At 41.8% G+C, this 20,674-nt stretch overlaps 1 protein-coding gene across 1 annotated transcript; it reads left to right on the top strand.

Annotated features, from left to right (window-relative positions):
• The first annotated feature begins 17,563 nt into the window (after positions 1–17,563).
• On the top strand, positions 17,564–20,454 carry LOC125157032 (nucleosome assembly protein 1-like 1). The gene is made up of 2 exons (XM_047843280.1): positions 17,564–19,476; positions 20,419–20,454. The coding sequence occupies exon 1, from the start codon at positions 17,564–17,566 to the stop codon at positions 19,466–19,468; it is 1,905 nt and encodes a 634-aa protein (XP_047699236.1). The 3' UTR covers positions 19,469–19,476; positions 20,419–20,454.
• Positions 20,455–20,674: the final 220 nt, after the last annotated feature.

Genomic DNA, 20,674 nt, shown 5'->3' with positions numbered 1-20,674 from the left:
CTTAATTTAGTTTGCAGAGCTCCCTTAAGTTATTCTCATTGTCTTATTATTCTTTGTTCTTTTTGCTGTTTGGCTTGGTTGCTTTGCAGTACTCTGTCTTCCAGATAACTGATCCATTCTTGTGCATCCTCTCATCTGCTATTGATTTCTTCTAGTGTATTTTTCATTTTAGCTGTTAAATTCTTCGGCTCTGACGGGTTCTTTTTCACATTTTCTGTCTTTTGTCTGAAGTTCTCATAGAGTTCACCCACTGTTTTCTCAAGTACAGTGAGCATCTTTATGACCATTACTTTGAACAATTTCAGGCATATTTCTCTTTATTTAGCTCTTTTACTGTCACTTTGTCTTGTTCTTTCATTTGGGACATATTCATCTGTCTCTTTAAATTGTCCAATTCTCTGTGATTGTTTCTATGTATTAGGTAGATCAGCTATATCTCCCAGTCTCAAAAGTAGTCGCCTCATGTAGAAGAGGTCCTGTTTTGCCCTACAGCACACCTCCCCAGTCAGCAGAGAACCAGGAACTCCAGGGGTGTCCACTGTATGGGTTGCATGCACCACCCTGTTGTGTGTGAGCTGTGATTGCCTTCAGCCCAGTCAGCTGCAATGACTCACTTTGCCTATAGTGGGTGCGCTGGGCAGAGTTTGCTCCCTGTGCTGTTGAAAGGTCTGGTTGAAGGAACTATGAGTGAACTGGGGTGTGGGGTATCTCTCCCCCTCCCCTGAGCAGGAATCACTTTAGTGTGGCACTAGTCCTGGCTCTGGCTGCCTGCCAGGTGTGGCAGAGGCAGGAACCACTTTGACGAGATGCCTGCTGAGGAGGGTGGCTTGGGTGGGACACATCCACAGAGGAATGTTGGGACAGGGCATGCCATGCTAGCAAGATAGATGGGGAGTGTTGGAAGTGGTTTGTGCAAGTGTCTGGCTATCTAGGCTGAGGGAAGGGAAGAAACATGGCACCCACCAGCACTTTTGTTCCTGGAGAAATCTCCTGCAGATCCCTGCCCCTCTGGCACAAGTTCTAAGATTCGTCAATAAATCTTCACTATATAGCCTGGGCACTTTTCAAACTACTGCTTCTGTGCTGTGTCTCAAGCTGAGTTATTTAGTATGCTAGCTCCTTAAAGGTGGGGACTTGGTTGTCTATCACCCTTTGACTCTCTCAGAGTTAAGCCCCACTGATTTTTAAAGCTTTCCAAGTTAACCCCCACTGGTTTTCAAACCAGACATAATGGAGACTTGTCCTCCCAGTGAGGGTCCCCAGTGCCAGAAGTGCTTGATGAGGGGTCTGGTCCTCTCACTTTTCTGTGCTTGTAATGTCTCCCCCATTGGTGCTTAGTCACACTGAGGGTTTGGTTTCCAACTGCATTTCTACCCTTCCTACCCCTTTTTAGTGTGGTCTTTTCTCTATGACTAGCTGTGGAAGATCTGTTCTACCAGTCATCAGGTTGATTACAAAGTTAATTGCATAGATGTACGTGTTGCTTCAGTGTGTCCATGGGATACGACGAGCTCAAGATCTTCCTGTTCTACCATCTTAGACCACAATCCCAAGGCCCATTTTTATGCAGTGGATCAGGGATGAATGGACTGTGCACAAGTACTTTTCCCCACAATTACATTGACTGATTTTCATATTTTGCTTGATGTTTTATTCTTGGAATAAATTCCACAATGCCATGGTAAATCATTATTTTTTTTATGCTGCTGGATTAGTAATATATATATTTTGTTGACAATTTTTCCATCTCTATTTGTAAGGGATTTTGACATGCAGGGATTTTTTTTCTCTTGTTATTACTTTGACTCAATGAGTGCTAGGGTAATACTGGACTTATGGTATGAGTTGGGAAATGTTTCTTCCTCATCCGTTTTTTGGAAGAGTTTTTAAAGATTGATGTTAGGTCTCTTTTATTTTAATTTATTTAAATTTTTTTAATGTTTATTCATTTTTGAATGAAAGAGCATGAGCAGGGGAGGAGCAGAGAGAGAGGGAGACACAGAATCTGAAGCAGGCTCCAGGCTCTGAGCTGTCAGCACAGAGCCCAGTGCAGGGCTCAAACACCTTGGGCAGTGAGATCATGACCTGAGCCAAAGTCGGTTGCTCAACCCACTGGGCCACCCAGTCACCCCAATGTTAGGTCTCTTTTAAATATAGAGTAGACCAGTGAAGCCATTTGGTCCTGGGCTTTTTATCGTGTGTTGGGGTGTGGGTGCGGGTGCGGTCATTACCAAGTCAATCTCTTGTTATAGGGTCCATTCATATCTTCTACTTCTTCTTGAGTCAATCTCATTGCTTTGTGTCTTTCCAGTAATTTATGCATTTCATACAGATTATCTAATTTGTTGGAATACACTTTTTCATAGCCCTACCTTTCAATCCCCCTTAATTTTGTAGCGTTCATAGTGTGAAAAAACAAAATTCAACTGAATAAATTTTAAAGAGCTTATTGGCTTTATTCAATGATTCATGAATGAGACAGCACTCAACCTAGCAGATAGAAAAGAGGTCCACGGAACTGTGCAAAATGAAAGAGTTTTATAGGCAGAAGGGAGCAGGCACCAGGAAGTTAGCGAGGAAAATGTGGATTGGTTGTAGCAAGGCACTTTCCTTTTGAGGATGGCAGTGGTGTATCAGGCAGATTACTTATCTAGTGCTGATTAGGTGATTCCTGATTGACTGGTTTAAGTTTCCATTTCTGAGAGAGCTGAAACTGTATTTAAGTTCAGTCTTGGTTTGATGACAGACATGGGGCTTAACATAAATGATTCACTTTGGTTCTGTTGTCTCATTTTTAACAACTGTGACATCCCTTCTTTCATTCCTGGTATTTTCAATTTAAATCTCCTCAAATTGTTCCTTGGTCAATCTAGCTAAAGGTCTGGAACATTGTGTAACATTAAGGCATACTGTGACGTCTGGAGTTTCGACAATGTGCTATTTTTAAGGTTCAACTTAAACACACACACACACACACACACACACACACACACACCCTACTACAAATTTGTGCAAACAGCCAAGAAAGTGTGGCTCATGGAAAAAGAAACAGCGAACATTAACCGTTCCCCAAGAAACCTAAGCATACGATTTACCAAACAAAGACTTTAAATCCACTATTCTTTTAAGTTTGATTTTGTTTTATTTTATTTTAATTAAATTTTTAAGTGTAGTTGACACACAGTGTTACTCTCAGGTGTACAACATAGTGATTCAACTTCTTTTTCCTTATGTTATGCTCACCACAAGTGTAGCTATTATCTGTCATCATAAAACACTATTACAATACCATTGACTATATTCCCTAGGCTGTATACTTTGTACTCCCATGACTTCTCCATTCTATAATAGGAAGGCTGTATCTCTCACTCCCTTTCACCCACTTTACCCATCCCCTCATCTCCATTTCTTCTGGCAACCATCAATGTGTTCTCTTTATTTATAAGTCTGATTCTGCCTTTTGTTTGTTCATTTGTTTTATTTTTTAGATTCCACATATTAGTGAAACCATATGGCATTTGCATTTCCCAGTCTGAGTTATTTCACTTAGCATAATACCCCCTAAGTCCATCCATGCTGTTACAAATGGCACAATCTCATTCTCTTTTATGGCTGTGTAATACATCGGTGAGTGTGTGTGTGTGTGTGTGTGTGTGTGTGTCTGCATCTGCGTCTGTGTGTGCGTGTGAGTATCACATATTCCTTATCCATTCATCTGTCAGTGGATCCTTAGGTGGCTTCCATATCTTGGCTATTATAAATCATAGTACAATAAACATAGGGGATGCGTGTGTCTTTCTGAATTAGTGTTTTCATTTTCTTTGGGTACATACCCTGGAGTGGAATTACTGCATAATATGGTATTTTATTTTTAATTTTGGGGGTACCCTCCATACTGTTTTCCACAGAAGCTGTACCAGTTTGCATTCCCACTAACAGTACAAGAGTGTTCCTCTTCCTCCACATCTTCAGAAACACTTATTATTTCTTATCTTTTTAACTTATCCATTCTGACAGATGTAAGGTGATATCTCATTATGATTTTGCAAGACAACAATTATAAACATGCTTTGATAGTTTGTTTTCTCCTTTTCTTTCATATCAGAGTATTTGCTAATTTCTAATGCGATTCTTTTCCTTTATTCATGTCGTTTAGGGTTGTGTTGTTAATTTTTGTGAATTTCCCATGTCTTCTTATTATGGATTCCTACTTTCATACTCTGCCATGGCCGAGAATTTCCAAATCCCTTTTACTGTAATAAATTACTGAATGACGTTTTATATTAAAAAGGCAAGAATCATTTCATCCTTTGCCAAAGTTAAGACCTCCATTATGACTTCCAGGAGAGTGGAGTAGGTAATTTTCTCCTCACCTATTGAGAATCCTCAATGGTGCTCAGTACACACAGTGTCTCGTTGTCATAAGGAGATGTTTTCACGGTTATTCACTGCATTATCCTCTGTAATAACAAGAAAATGTCCTTTCATGAAGTTAGAGTGACTATCAAAGTATGAAAGAAAAATAGTCTGTAGTCTACCCAGAAAATGGAATATTATGCATCAGTTAGAAAGAATGATGCTGGGGCGCCTGGGTGGCTCAGTCGGTTAAGCATCTGACTTTGGCTCAGGTCACGATCGCAGGGTCCGTGGGTTTGAGCCCCGCATCGGTGTCTGTGCTGACACCTCAGGGCCTGGAGCCTGTTTCAGATTCTGTGTCTCCCTCTCTCTCTCTGCCCCTCCCCCGCTCGCACTCTCTTTCTCTCTCTCTCAAAAATAAACATTACAAAAAGAAGAAAGCATGAGGCTGATACAAATATAACAAATAGAAAGACAATTCAAGTGAAATTAAGATTGCAAACAAGTACTAAATTATATCTTTTGTTTTAAAATCACAAATATGTATAAAGAAAAGAATATATTTCCTAGAATACACAAGGACATGTAAATCTACATAATAAAGCTCTTGAAGGATATACCATTGTCTGATGATGGGCTAACATATGAAGTGAGGAAGAATGAAGATGGTGACAGGTGGTAAAACAGGACTTTAGTATTCTCATAATGCTTGAAATTTTTACAAGAAGAATGACCTTATGATTCAGGTATGCAACTCAATTTTACTTTTTAAAAGCCTATAAAGAGACAAAAAATAGAGAAAACACATGTAGACAACAAAGCAAATATAGCAAAGTCTGTCCAAGAACTATAATTTGTGACAAATAACCTTCAGAGAACCTGGGAGAGACGTTTTATTCTAATGGAAGAAACTAGTCATCATAAAATGTAAGGACATGACAGCATAATTTTGGAATCTATAAAACTAAGTAGGGTGGGGGCACCTGGGTGGCACACTCCATTAAGTATCCAACTCTTGATTTTGACTCAGGCCATGACCTCATGGTTTGTGAGATCAAGCCCTGCATCAGGCTCCACGCTGACAGTATGGAGCCTGTTTGGGATTCTCTCTCTCCCTCTCTTTCTTCCCATCCCCTACTCCTTCTCTCTCTCTCTCTCTCAAAATAAATAAACTTTAAAAAAGTAGGGTGGAACTACAAGGAAAACAAACAGATCACAATGGAATTTCTACAACTAAAAGGAACACTTACTGACATGAAGAAATGAGTTAGAGTAGCACTTCTGGAATGGAGATGTAAGGACCTCCGAAAATCTGTTCTTCCATATATGCAATGAGAACACTGGAAACGATTGCCAAAATCAAATTTTCAGAACTATGGAAATTAATGAAATGCTGCCAGTCATCCAAAGAACATTTATTCAAGGAAAATGGCCCAATTTTATTATGAACAATAAGCTGTATGGTATTTTAATTTGGCCTATTCTGAACCCCTTCACCCCAGATCTGTGGTAGCATTGAAAAGCGATAGATCTGAAATCGTGTGACCCGTGAGACTGCAGCCTGGCACCTAGTGGAGGGGCAGAAAGATTGAGAGCTCCCCAACAATCCAGTCCTCAAAGGATTGTCAATATTTGACCTGTCTGGCAGCTCTCTAAATGTTCCATTCTCAGACATGACTTCATTTGTTTTCCCTTAGAATCTGTTTTGTGTAAACTGGCCTATCCTCAAGGCGTTTGGAAAAAATATTCAGCAGCAATTGTTTATCACTGCAGCTCCCAAATGTGGTGCTACTAGTTGGGGCTAATAAGAAGAAGCCATTCAAAAAATTAAAGATGAAAAACTGGGAAAGGAAATGTCCATAAGATGCTTTGAAAAGTTCCAACATATAACTGGGATCTAGAAGGTCATGAGTACGTGTAGAATGGTTGGTGTGCGTGCTCAGAAAATATCTGAGGAGGCCGAGCTCTCACCTCTAGCTGACAAGAATGCCCGGTCCATGCAGAACCTGAAGGGGTCAGGCAGAGTTGTAAACTGCCCACCCGAGCATCGAAGCCATCTCAAATCATACACACAAAGTACCCTGATAAAGACTGGAAGATTTATTGGTTCGAGGGATTTAATTAAATCTCTGTATGATCACTAGCTCATCAGTAAGCTATCAGACAAGAGAATTGAGTGGACACAGTTGAAAAAGTATCTGGGTTTTAATGAATTATTTAGGCAAAGTCACTATACAATTAAACAATAACAACAAAAGGAACACACAATAACAATGAGTCTGGAGAGGGAGGCATAGTGTGACTCCTGGAGTTTCCATGATGTATTATCTTAAAAGTTCAACTTTAAAAAAAAAAAACACAATACTACAATATTGTGCAAACAGCCAAGAAAGTATGACTCATGGAAAAAGAAACAGCGAACATAAACTGTTCCTCATGAAGCCTAGGCATACGATTTACCAAACAAAGACTTTAAATCCACTATTCTTTTAAATTTGATTTTGTGTTATTTTATTTTAATTTAAGTATAGTGGAAACACAGTGTTACATTAGTCTCAGGTGTACAACATAGTGATTCAACTTTTTTCCCCCTTTATATTATGCTCACTACAAGTATAGCTATTATCTGTCATCATAAAACACTATTACAATACCATTGACTATATTCCCCATGCTGTGCCTTTTATTCGCATGACTTATTCATTCTATAATAGGAAGGGTATATCTCTCACTCCCTTTCACCCACTTTACTCATCCCCTCATCCCCCTTCCCTCTGGCAACCATCAATTTGTTGTCTTTATTTATAGGTCTGATTCTGCTTTTGGTTTGTTTATTAGTTTTGTTTTTTTAGATTCCACATATTAGTGAAAATCATATGGTATTTGCCTTTCCCAGTCTGACTGATTTCACTTAGCATAATGGCCTCTAGGTCCATCCATGCTGTTACAAATGGCACAATCTCATTCTCTTTTATGGCTGTGTAATATTCTAGCCTCTGTGTGTGTGTGTGTGTGTGTGTGTGTGTGTGTGTGTGTGTGTGTATCACATATTCCTTATCCATTCATCTGTCAGTGGATCCTTAGGTGGCTTCCATATCTTGGCTATTATAAATAATACTACTACAATAAACATGGGGGATACATATATCTTTCTGAATTAGTGTTTTCATTTTCTTTGGGTGCATACCCAGGAGTGGAATTACTGAATAATACGGTATTTCGATTTTTAATTTTGGGGGTACCCTCCATACTGTTTTCCACAGCAGCTGTACCAGTTTGCATTCCCACCAACAGTACAAAAGTGTTTCTCTTCCTCCACAGTCTCAGAAACACTTATTATTTCTTGTCTTTCTAATTTACCCATTCTGACATATGTAAGGTGATATCTCATTATGATTTTGTAAGACAACTATTATAAACCAACTAAAGGAAAGCATGTCTACATAATTAAAGTTAAACATGAGAACAATATTTCACCAAATTTAAAATATCAATGAAGAGACATAATTTTAAAATATGGAAATTCTGGGGCACCTGGGTGGCTCAGTCCAACTTCAGCCCAGGTCATGATCTCAGGGCTCATAAGTTGGATCCCTGCATTGGGCTCTGTGCTGGAGCCTGCTTTGGATTCTGTGTCTCCCTCCTTCTCTACACTTCCCCTGCTCACTCGTGCTCTCTCTCTCTCTCTCTCTCTCCCCCTCTCTCTCTCCCTCTCCCTCTCCCTCTGTCTCTCCCTCTCTCTCTCTCTCTCAAAAATAAATAAACATTTAAAATATAGAAAATTTTGAGTTTAAACCACAGTAAGTGAAATGAAAAATTCCCCCATTGGGATCTCAATAGCAGATTTGAGCTAACAAAAGAAAGAATCAGTGAATGGGAAGGTAGGTCAATAAAGATTATCCAGACTGAGGAATAGAAAGAAAAATATTAAGAACAAAGAGTCAGAGGCCTATTGAACAAAAATCAAGCATGTCAATATACACATAACGGGAGTCTCAGAAATAGAGGAGATAGGGGAAAGGGCAGGAGGAGTATATGAGGAAATAATCACCAAAACTTCCCAAATTAGTTGAGAAATGTTAATCTACACCTTCAAGAAATTCAATAGATCCAAGTAGGATGAACTCATAGTGAGATACACCAAGGCACAATATAATTAAACTTTCAAAACCCAATGCAAAAAGAAGATCTTGAAAGTAACAAGAGAAAAGCAAGTCTTTACATATGAGAGATCCTTACTTCTCTTCTACAACCATGGAAACCCAAAGCTAGCAAGATGATGTATTTCAGGTGTTGAAAGAAAAAGACTGTCAGTGAGTAATTCTATATCTAACAAATAAAATCTATCCATCAAAATTGAAGAAGAATTAAGACCTTTACACATAAACAAAAACCTAGAGGCCCTGTCACTAGCAGACATTTCCTACAAGCAATATTAAAATGAATCTTTGAGGCTGAAATAAGAGAACACCAAACAAAAACTCTAATTTCCAGGAAGAGATAAAAAGTGCAAACAAATGTTACTAGATAGGTAAATACAAAGACAGAGCACATGGATTTTTGTTTGTTTCTCTTTTCTTATCTGATTCAAGACACACTTCTACAAAAAATAATTATAAACCTGCATCAATGGGCCTATAACATGTACACCCATAACATATATAACACCAGTAGCTTTAAGAAAGAAGGAGGGAATGGTAATAGTTACAAAGTTTTTGTTTACTACTGAAATTAAGTTGGTATTACTGTATCCTAGGTTATTTTAAGATAAAATGTCACTTGTAATCTCTAGGGCAACCATGAAGAAAATAACTCAAGAATTTAGTAAAATTGACAATAAGGCAATTACATTGTATAATAAAAGTATCTGTTTAACTTTGAGAAGGGCAATTTTTTAAAGTTCATTTATTTTGAGAGAGAGACAGAGCAAGAGCGTGGGTGGGGGAGGGGCAGAGAAGGAAAGAGAGAATCCCAAGCAGGCTCAGTGCTGTCAGCACGGAGCCCAATGCAGGGCTAGATATCACAAACAGTGAGATCATGACCTGAGTTGAAATCAAGAGTCAGACACTTAACCAAGTGTAACCAACTGAGCCACCCAGGCACCCCTAAGAAGAGCAATATTAAATGAATAAAGGAATGAAAGACATAAAACGTACGGAAAAGGAGTAGCCAAATGGTAAACATAAATCCTATCTTGTCATTAATTACATTTAATGCAAATGGACTAAATCTTCCAATGGAAAATCATCTATCTGTAGAATGGATTTAAAAAGCCATTGTCCAATGATATGCTGTCTACAAGGCACACACTTTAGATTCAAAATAAATTGAAAGTAAAAAGATCGAAAATATAGAATATGGAAAGAATAACCAAAAGTAACCTTTTTTTTCCCCTTTGGCTATCATAAGATCAGATAAAATAGAGTTTAACACAAAAGAGAGTTACTGACCAAAGAAGGACTGTTGATAATGACTAAAGGGACAATTCATAGAAAAGATATAATGATTAAAAATATAAATGCACCTAACAACAAAGTGCCTAAATACATGAAACAAAAACTAACACAGTTGAAGGGAGAAATACACAATTCATCACTAGTTGGAGGCTTCAACAACTCACTTTTACAAATGAATAGACCAACTAGGCTGAAGATCAGGCAGAAATTAAGAGATGCAATCAACACTATAAGTCATACTAACAGACATCTATAGAATACTCAACAGCAGAATATGCATTCTTTTCAATAGGGCATGGATTATTCTGCAGGACAGACCTTGTATGGGCCCTAAAATAAGCCACAATAAACTTAAAACATTTTAATTTATACAAATTATGTTCTCTGAACAATATAATGCCATACAGATGCTAAGGTGATGAGATCGAAAGGAGTGGTATTCACATCCCTCTGTAGAGAAGGGGGGGGGTGTAAAATGATGTCAGGCGGTATGATAAAGGGAAATTGCAGAAGGGTCTGTATTAAAAAATCTCATTTTGTGGCCAAATGTAAACACAACGAAACTGATAAAAACATGATATAATTTGTGTACACATATAGGCCCTCTATACTTGTCTCTACAAAGTTTGGTGCAATTTTCTGGGCACTCAAAAAAGGCTGCACACCATAGAGTGGGTCTGAAGTTGACGGATGGAACTTTTAATGCCTCACAGAAATGCATGCTGCAGCTTTGGCTTGACAGCTCTCCCGTGTGTGTGTGTGTGTGTGTGTGTGTGTGTGTGTGTGATGTGCATGTGTAAGTATATCTCTATATGTGTGTGTATATACACATATATGTGTGTGTACATATATACATGTATTTGTATGTATAAATTTGTATTTATAGGTGCATGTGTATAGAGATTGAAAAATTAGAGAATAGCATTCCTTTTTGATTTAGTTTTTTACCAACAGCTGTTACTTCTTGTAGTATAATAGCTGCTTTAATACCTTTTTCTTCTATTTCCAATACTTGTGTCATCTTGGTGTTTGCCCCTGTTGCTTGTGTTTTCCTTTGGAATTTATTGACATTTTACTGGTTCTTCATATAGTAATTAATTCTACGTATAGCCTGAATATTTTAGTATTATGTGTTTAGACACTGTATCGTTGAATCCTACGGAGCATGTTTATATTTTTTGCTAAGTTCAGTTTAGCTTTGTTTTCGGTTCAGGCCAAAATTCGTATCTAAATTTTGTTGGCTGTTGTTCCAGTCTCCGTTCACCTTTCAAAGCCTTTGTGGTGCTATTCATATCTGGCTTATATATGTGGCAACCAGTGAGGAATGTGGGATAATGACAGTGGTCTACTTGCTTGATCAATACTCAAATCGTTTAATATTCTTTTTAGGTTCAGATACATGCATGTGCAGTTTGTTCGGAGCTCAGATCTTTATGCACAATTTTATGTGGTCATTTTCATGAACTCCATTATCTCAGCAAAATCCTTGGTGAATTCTAGTGCTTCAGGGTACCCGTACCGTCTTTTGGCTAAAATATCGGGGTTTAATTTCTCTCCTCTGCCTGGAAATTTCTCTGATGGGTTTCACCCCAAAGCTAAATAACAAAAGTATGGAAATGGAATGAATAAGAAAGACAACAACATCAATGGAAAAGACAAAGAGTGTTTCAGTAGGAGCTTTGTCTGTCCACACCTGGTATTTTAGTTTTCTAAGGCTGCCATCACAAAATGCCCCAGACTGGGTGGCTTAAACGACAGACAGAAATTTATTTCTTCACAGTTCCAGAGGGTAGAAGTACAAGATCAAGTTGTCAGCAGGTTTGGTTTCTTCTGTGCACTATCTCCTTGGCTTGCAGGTGGCCGCCTTCTCACTGTGTCCTTCCATGATCTTTCCTCTGTGTGTATGCATGTATCTCTGGTGTGTCTTTGTATGTTCAAATTATCTCTTCTTTTCTAGGACACCAGTCAGATTGGATTAGGACCCACCCGTTGATCTCATTTGACTGTATTACCTTTTAAAAGGTCCAGTCACCAGATATACTGAAGTTTTGAGATAATGGGGTCTAGGGCTTGAACATATGAATTTGGGGGTATATAATTCAGTCAATTAGGGGCAAATCTCCATGACCTTTCATTTGGCAATGGATTCTTAGATATGACAATAAAAGCACGAGGGAAAAAAAAAGAAAAAAATAGATAAATTGGCCTTTGCCAAACTAGAAACGTTTTTGTGTCAAAGGATATTAACAAGAAAGCAAAAACAACCTACAGAATGGGATAAAAAATTTTGTGGCAAGCATGTATCTAATAAGGGTCTAGTATCCAGAATGCATAAAAAACACAACCCAACAACAAGTAGCCAATCCAATTAAAAATGGACATAGGATGTGACTACAAATATCTCCAGAAAAGATACACAAATGTGCAATAAGGGCATGGAAATCAGCTCGGCGTCCTTATTCATTAGGGAAATGCAAACAAAACTACCATGTGATGCCACGGCATACTCACAAGGGTGGGTGTAATGGAATTTATTTTTAACTGAAAAATAAAACATATTGAGCAGAATGTGGTGAAATTGAGATCCTTGCACATCACTGGTGGGTGTGTAAAATGATGCCGTCACTGTGGGGAAAGTGTGGCAGCTCCTCAAATAGTTTACTGTAGAATTACCATATGACTGACTCAGCAATTCCACTCTTAGGTAAATACCACTCCCATCCCCTGAAATCGGAAGCATTTATTCAAACAAAAACTTGCATACAGATGTACATAGCAGTCCTTTTCACCATAATCAAAAGGGGAAATCATCCCAAGTGTCCACCAACTGATGGATGTAGAAATAAATGTGGTTTATCCATACAATGGAATATCATGCCGCCTTAAAGAAGAATGGAGTACTGATACATGCAACACCATGGATGAACCTCAAAACCATTATGCTAAGTGAGAGATACCAGACCCGAGAGGCCACATATTGTATGATTTCACTTGTATCAAATATAGGTAATATAAAATAAATGGAGAATAGGTAAATTCATAGAGAAAGAAAGCAGCATAAGTGGTTTTCAGAACCTGGGGGCAGGGAGGGGGAAATGGGGAAGAACTAATTAATGGGTACGGGGTTTCCTTTTGGGGTGATGGTTTATTTTGGAACTAGACAGAGGCGATGCCTGGACAACATTGTGAATGTACTAAATGCCACTGACATGTACCTTCCAAAATGGTGAATTCATCATCATCATCATCATCATCATCAACAACAACAACAACAGAAACAGATAAAAGGTGCTGATTGTCTTTACACTTTTACAGATAGACTGAATTAACTTCAACATCTGCTAAAATGCAACATTTAGGAACTCTCTATGTTCTCATTGTGTAGACTGAATTAATTTCAACATCTGCTAAAATGCAACATTTAGGAACTCTCTATGTTCTCATTGTGGGGCTCAAATTATAGTAATACTTGGAAATCACACCCCTACAATCTTAGGGTAGCTACTGATAGAGGAAAAATGGGTTTACCTTGCCTTATGCATTGGAAGTATTGCCTTGCCTCAATTCCCCATGGTCATGGTACCCATTGTCCTCCAGTATCTTACAGTAGGCATAGGCACTCTGACACAATGGTTAATAAAGTTAAATTAAGTCTTTTCCACTTGTAAATCGGCTTGGCAAAATGGGACCCACTGGACTATCCCCACTGAAAAACATTGATTATAGGCTTAGGGAAAATTAAACAGGGCCTATAACAGATTGAAATCCATGAGGTAAGTCCTCTGTAGAGAAGGAATGATTTTCCCCACTGCTTCTCCATTTAACCTTCTCCGGTTTGGCCTGTTCTTAAACTAGGAAAGAATGAATGGCACCTTAGGATGGGTTACCGCAGCCTTGGTACCTCAGTGCCTGGTCTCACACATTAAGGCCCCCATACCCAATGTTATTGAAATTATGGACTCCATCCAATCAGAAGCCGGTAAAGGCTTTGTTATTATAGACTTGGCTAATGTGCTCTGTTCGGTGGCTGTATATCAACAGTGTCTCAGTTTCAGTGTGCCTTCACTTCTGAGGGGACGCGATACACATTTACCTGGCGACACACAGGGTACCTCTGTATCAGCCCTGCCATCGTACATGGTCTACACAGGCAAGATTTTAACTGCATCCACATTTGTCTAGGATCACATGTATGATATTACATGGATGACCTCCTCCTCCAAGGATAGGCATTTGAAAGACTCAGGACATGCAAATACTCACAAAGGGGCTTACAAAAAGGGGACGGGCCATTGTTCCACACATAGGGCAAGGCCGTGCCACCTTCGTTAAATTCCTGAAAATTATTTGGTAAACCAAGGGCTGCTTCATCACTGACACTGTCAAGACGCAGCTATTGGCCCTCTTGGCACCTGCAATGTTAGAACAAACCCAGCATCTTTTAGACCTTGGTGGCTCCAGTGGGAAATTACTCATTGGCCAGTGTTAGGGAAGCCCATCAGTGCTGTTATTTAAAAATTGGCTCGCCTTGAAAGGGCCCCCTACAACAAAAGGTTCTAGAATCTGTCCAAATTATAAAATAGCAGGCACTCCTCTTAGGGCCTCCCAGAGAGTCCTTCACTGCAGATGCTTTGGCTACCTCTTCTCATGCCTCCTGGAATCTCTGGACTTCCCGTGATGACCATAAGTTGCCAGTGGGACTCTGATGTAAGAAACAGCCCTCCCCGGCCCCATGATACAAGACATTAGAGTGGCAATTGCTGGATGCATACTGAACTCTCCTGGATTTAGAAGTTCTCATGGGCCCCAGGCTTGTGACACTCAGTAGCCAGTTTCCCTTTAGGCCTTGGGTTATGGTAGCAGCACCCCCACCAGTCTGGCAAAGCCACCAAGGTCTCCTTGTTACATATAGAGGCAAACCTGGGCCTTCTGCCATACCCCACTTGCAGGAGGGCCTGGCCTTCCCCATTGTCACTCCTTTGCAGGATGCCATGGTACTGGAGGAGGTCACCCCTCTCTCAAACCCCATGGCTACCACAGATGCCACTTGGGATCACTTGAGTGAAGAGCAATGGGGGTTGGTCTGCTTGATGACTGTCACTCTGGGCACCTGTGATGGAGCTCTCAGCCTTTAACCAGGACATCTCTAATGTAAGAAGGGACCCACAGTCAGCACAACTGACTGCACTTCAGGCAGTCACCTTAGCGCTGGATGTGCTGCCAACAGTCAGCCCAATCTGCACATTTTTACAGACTATAGGGCCACTGTCCTTGTCTGGCCGGCTGATAGGGCCAATGGCAGCAACGACCATTCCTTGTTCAAGATTGTCCCCTTTGGGATAAAGAACTCCGGGGATCTCTTGCCCTGTGGTCTCCTAAAATATAAATCAAGGTTACACCTAACTCAGCATATACTAAAGCCACAATACAAGGCCTCGCCAAGACACCCCTTATCTGCTTTGGAGTCCCAGACGTCATTGGTAGTGACCGAGGCATTCATTTCGCTTTTCAGGATACACACTGCTGGGCTCCTGAACAGGCAGTCAAGGGGCCTTTCACCTCCCTATCCTGCCTCAGGCTGCAGGACTCACAGAGTGCCATAATGCCTTACTTCCATGAGTTCAAATTCAATTAAATAGAAGCAGCGCATTTTGGTGGTCACCAGTCACATGTCAGGAGTGAATTGTAACAAAGGGTCTGACTCCATTCTTTGACGTTTCATGGCTGAGGGCTTTTAAAACTTAGCCCTCCCTCTACCCCAGTGCCCCACATCTGGGCAAGCTTGTGAAAACACCTATGTGTTCTCTCCCTTGGTGCCCTTGGATGGGTGGGGTTCAAACTACACAAGCCCCTGCCTGCACATGGAAACCCTCATGTTGCCCCCATCCACTAACCACAATAAAACTGCCAAACCAGTCTCCTTTCCTGTCTGTCTCAAGCTTTTTTGGGGGAGCTGCCTGGGAAGCCTGTCATGCTCTCCGCTCCAAAGCCTCATTATGTAAGTAAGTAATACACTTTTCATATCCTCTCGGTGGTGTGTGTGGTGCCACTGGTCTTGACATTTGAACCAAATTCTCGGTAGGGGTCCATACTATCTCAGAGTAGCTGCAACAGCTCTCCTCATGATTATTCTCGTAGCACACTTGCAGAATGTGTGCTTCCCATCTGTGACACTTTTGTGTTTGTCAGAATCAAAGAGAGTGTGTCTCCAGTAAGGGACATAGCTCATGTTCTATTGAACTTGAAGTTACAACTAGCACCCGAGCTTGCTTCTGTGCTCAGTGGCAACAGCAGATGGAATTAGTAAAAAATGACTGTTGATTTCTTCCTAGCTTTAAGAATCTTTACACATGAAGTCTTGGCTAAGTAGGGCTTAATACAACAAAAAGTCTCATACTGTTGACTGAGAGGTCGTTCTAGGAAGCTTACCCTTTCAGTGTCTGCTATGCTGTATTTGTCTGCTCAGGCTGCCATAACAAAACACCATAGACAGGTTGGCTTACAAAACAGACATTTATTTCTCATGGTTCTGGAGGCTGGGAAGTCCAAGGTCGGGCGGGGGGGGGTTGCTATCTGGTCAGGTTCTTAGTGAGAACACTCATCCTGGCCTGCAGGTAGCTGCCTTCTTTCTGTGTCTTCACAAAAGGGGATCGGGGAGGGTGGGGCGGAGAGATGGAGAGCAAGCTCTCTAATCTCTTCTGATAAAGGCACTAATCCCAACAAGTGGACCCCACCCTCATCAAAGCCTAATTACCTACCAAAGACCCCCCCCCCCCCCATCTCCAAATACCATCACACTATGGGTATGGATTTGGGTGGGCACACAATTCAGTCCATAGTCTGTGCTTAGCCCAGGCTTTTCTTTACACGAAGTAACTCTCTTTCTTTATTCATTCTTTAGAGGCTTGAAGTGAATTGGGGCACATCCATGAATCACCTTGCACCTCCTACTTTAAAACTTCCTCCATTCTCTGTTCTCATGACATCCATTTCAACTTTGTACGTTCTTTTCTAAGCAGCTTGAGCAAGTTAAAACACCCAAATTCTCTTTCTCTCTTATGGGAGGTCTTTTACCATTACTGATTACCGTTATTTGATTTAAGCACCTTTTTATTTTATTTTTTCTTAAATAACTGTGTCTCTACTGGCATGAGCCACCCCGGGGCAGGAATTGGGGAAGAAAACACAGTCTGCATACCCCAGGGTGCCGCCCTACAGGGACACTAGGTTCTGCTTGCAATCACAGAATTAAAAGGAAGGGGACATGTGTGGGACTGAAGGGTAACACAGGATACTAGAGCCTTGAGGGAAGCGGAGGACCTCGATCACTCATTGGATGCTGGGCATGTCAGTCATTGCTTCTCAGCAAATGAGCTTCGAGCTGGCGATGGGGGAAGTGACCCTTTGTTGACCCTTCCAAGTTCCTCCTCCCATCACCATCCCAACGGAATCTTCGCCCCCCCCACCCCCCGCCCCCCTCGTCCACAGCCATCTGAGGCGCGGTCTGGCTCGGCCGCTCCTTGGGCTGCCCCTCTGCCCTTCCTGTCGCGGGGCTTCCACAGGCACCTTCACAGACTGTTGTGTCCTCTGAAGGCATCTTCTCTGCCGCCCCCACCGGCTCGGCACAGGCCCTGCTGCCAACAGCCTCCCCTTGAGGGCAGTCACTTCAGCGGACGCCATTTTCACCAAAGTTGTGGCTGCAGTCCAGTCAAAGCTCCAGTTGAGGCACTGACTGGCAAGTCGTTCCTGCCATGGCTGCCACAGAGGAGCAAAATCTGGTCCTAGGTGGCCAGGACAAAGCTGGTGATGGGGCAGGCCAGGACCCCAGGCCCCTCGGGGTCCGGGGGTCACCTTCAGAAGGGAAGGGCGGAGTCGAGGAGGGTGCGGCCTTCCTGCCTCCCGGAGAGGTTTCCAGAGCCCTTCCTGAAGAGGAGGATGGGCAGGAGGCCACCTGGGCCGCAGAAGAGAGCTGGGTTGTAAAGCTGCTAGAAGAGGAGGAAGAGGAAGAAGACAAGGAGGAAGACGAAGATGAGGACGGGGACGAAGACGACGAAGAAGAGGACTTCGAGTTCGAGTTTGGGGACGAGGACGACTATGATTACCCATCTCAAGATTTCGAATTTGAGTTTGGGAACCAGGGGGGGTCTGAATATGAGTCGGAAGAGCAGGACGAAAACCAGGAAGACAATCAGGAGGAAGAGGAAGAGACTGAAGAGGAGGAGGAAGACAGCAATGGCCAAGAGGGCCCACAAGTCCTCCCTGCGGGTGCTCCCGAGGCCCCCGTGGCACAGTTTCAGTCCCTCTTCAGGACTCCGGTCCATTTTCTTCTGCACCGTATCCATGATAACGACCATGTCCTGGTTGGGCCCCACGAAGGCTGCGTGGTGGTCAGCAGCCACTCCCGGGAATCCCAGGACCCTGGAGAGGGACCAGCACCCCAGGATCAGGAGAACCCGAGAGAGGAAGCAGAGGTCGGGGTGGGTGAGTCCCTGGCAGAGGGCACCTCGCCGCCGGGGCTGCAGGAACCAAAAGAGGGGGCTGCATCCAAAAAGGCCGGGGAACCTACAGCAGAGGCCCAGGTCAAAGAAAACGAGGCCCTGGGTGATGCCTCTGAGTTCTGGGAGGCTGGAGCCTGTGCACCCGCCAAGGTTCAGGTTGGCGAGTGGCCGTCAAGTCCTCAGGCCCTTGCAGCTCCCGTTGGGGCACCCAGCTCAAAGGCAGGCAGTGCTCAGCACTTGCCTTTAGCGGTGAAGCAGCAGGTCCTCGCTCTCAAAAACCTTCAGGCCCAATATGCGCAAGTAGAAGCTCAGTTCTATAAAGATCTTCACGATCTTGAGGAAAAGTATGCTGCCTTCTACCAACCTCTGTTTGATAAGAGATCGGAGATCATCAATGCAATCCATGAGCCCACAGAAGGCGAATGTCAGTGGCAAGTAGGTGTTCAGGAAGGCGGGGCGGGGGAAATGGAAAGAGAGCCTGAAGGAAAAGGGCAAGCAGATGGCATACCTCACTTTTGGTTGATGGCTTTTAAAAATGTGAAGACGCTTGGTAGGATGATCCGAAGAAATGATGAGCTTGTACTACAGCACTTGGAAGATGTAAAAATTAAATTTTCGGAAGTTGAGGAACCAATGAGCTTCACCATAGGATTTATCTTTAGGTCAAACGAATACTTTTTCAACAAAGTCCTGACGAAAACATACCGAATGCGATCAGACCCAGATGATTCTGACCCCTTCTTCTCCAAAGGGCCAGAAATTATCGGTAGCACAGGGTGTGAGATCTACTGGAAAGAGGGAAAAAATGTCACCGTGAAAACTACCAAGCTGCGGAAATGTGAGGGCCGAAGAAGTGTATCAACCACTAGGAAGATGCCCAGCTGTTCCTTCTTCACCTACTTCTATCCTCCTGATTATCCTGAGGGCAGAGTACTGGATGTGGCCACCGATTATAAATTGGGCTATTTTTTCCGTGAAGTTCTGGTCCCGAAGTCCGTATTATTCTTCACTAATGAAGCCAGTGGGTATAAACATGAAAGCTCTGATAATGAGGTCCAAGAAGCTGGAGGCGAGGAAAAGAAAGTAGAAGTGATGAGAAGTGAAGAACCTGAAAAAGGACCTGAAAAAGATCTGGACCCAGAAGAGAGCAATCCCTGAGAACCCAGGTATCTGTGTGTAGCTTTGTGTGTCACCCAACCGTGCCTCACATACATCAGTTATGTTTCTGAATTTCTTTTTTTTTTAAACTTTATTTTTTATTTTTTAAAATTTATGTCCAAATTAGTTAGCATATAGTGAAGCAATGATTTCAGGAGTAGATTCCTTAATGCCCCTTACGCATTTAGCCCACCCCTCCCCCAACCCCTCCAGGAACCCTCAGTTTGTTCTCCATATTTATGAGTCTCTTCTGTTTTGTCCCCCTCCCTGTTTTGATATTATTTTTGTTTCCCTTACCTTATGTTCATCTGTTTTGTCTCTTAAAGTCCTCATATGAGTGAAGTCATATGATTTTTGTCTTTCTCTGACTGACTAATTTCACTTAGCATAATACCTTCCAGTTCCATCCACGTAGTTGCAAATGGCAAGATTTCATTCTTTTTGATTGCCGAGTAATACTCCATTGTGTGTGTGTGTGTGTGTGTGTGTGTGTGTGTGTGTATGTATATATATAGGTGTATATATATGTGTATATATATATATATGTATATATACCACATTTTCTTTATCCATTCATCCATCGAGGGACATTTGGGCTCTTTCCATACTTTGGCTATTGTTGATAGTACTGCTATTGTAAGGGTTAAATTGTACTGTAGGGCTAACGCTTAGCTTGAAAGATAACAACTTTGTTCTGACACTGAAGGTCAAAAGATAACAACCTTGCTTTTACTCTTGTAAATCATACTTCATACTCTTGTGAATCAGGCTTTACCAATGAAGGAAACAAAAGCTCAAAAAAGAGCATCAGAGACAAGGTCAAGGAGATCCACTGGTTGCAACTTAGCGGCAGAAAGTCTAAAATAATCACCTCATTCGATAACTGTTTCTGACTCATCTGGCAACTGTTTCTGACTCATCTGGGAACTGTTTCTCTGTTCTGTTCCCAGATAACGATAAAACGATGTGATCGGCTTTAAAAACTCTGTACCCCGGCTGTTCGGGGCCACACTCTTATCAAGAGTGTTGGTCCCGATCGGTCGGCCTTGCCTCTCATTGTAATAAACTTTGTTGTGACTGTCACTGGTGCCCGTAGCATTCTGTTTCAGGAGTCGCGTGGATGCAACACTATAAACATGGGGGTGCATGTGTCCCTTCAAAACAGCACACCTTTCCCCAGTAAAGTAAATAACAAAACCAATGTCA

Source organism: Prionailurus viverrinus, chromosome X (assembly GCF_022837055.1).
Source record: "Prionailurus viverrinus isolate Anna chromosome X, UM_Priviv_1.0, whole genome shotgun sequence".
Taxonomy (NCBI): domain Eukaryota; kingdom Metazoa; phylum Chordata; class Mammalia; order Carnivora; family Felidae; genus Prionailurus; species Prionailurus viverrinus.
Note: the sequence above shows the minus strand (reverse complement) of the source record. Positions and strands in the feature narration are given on the sequence as shown.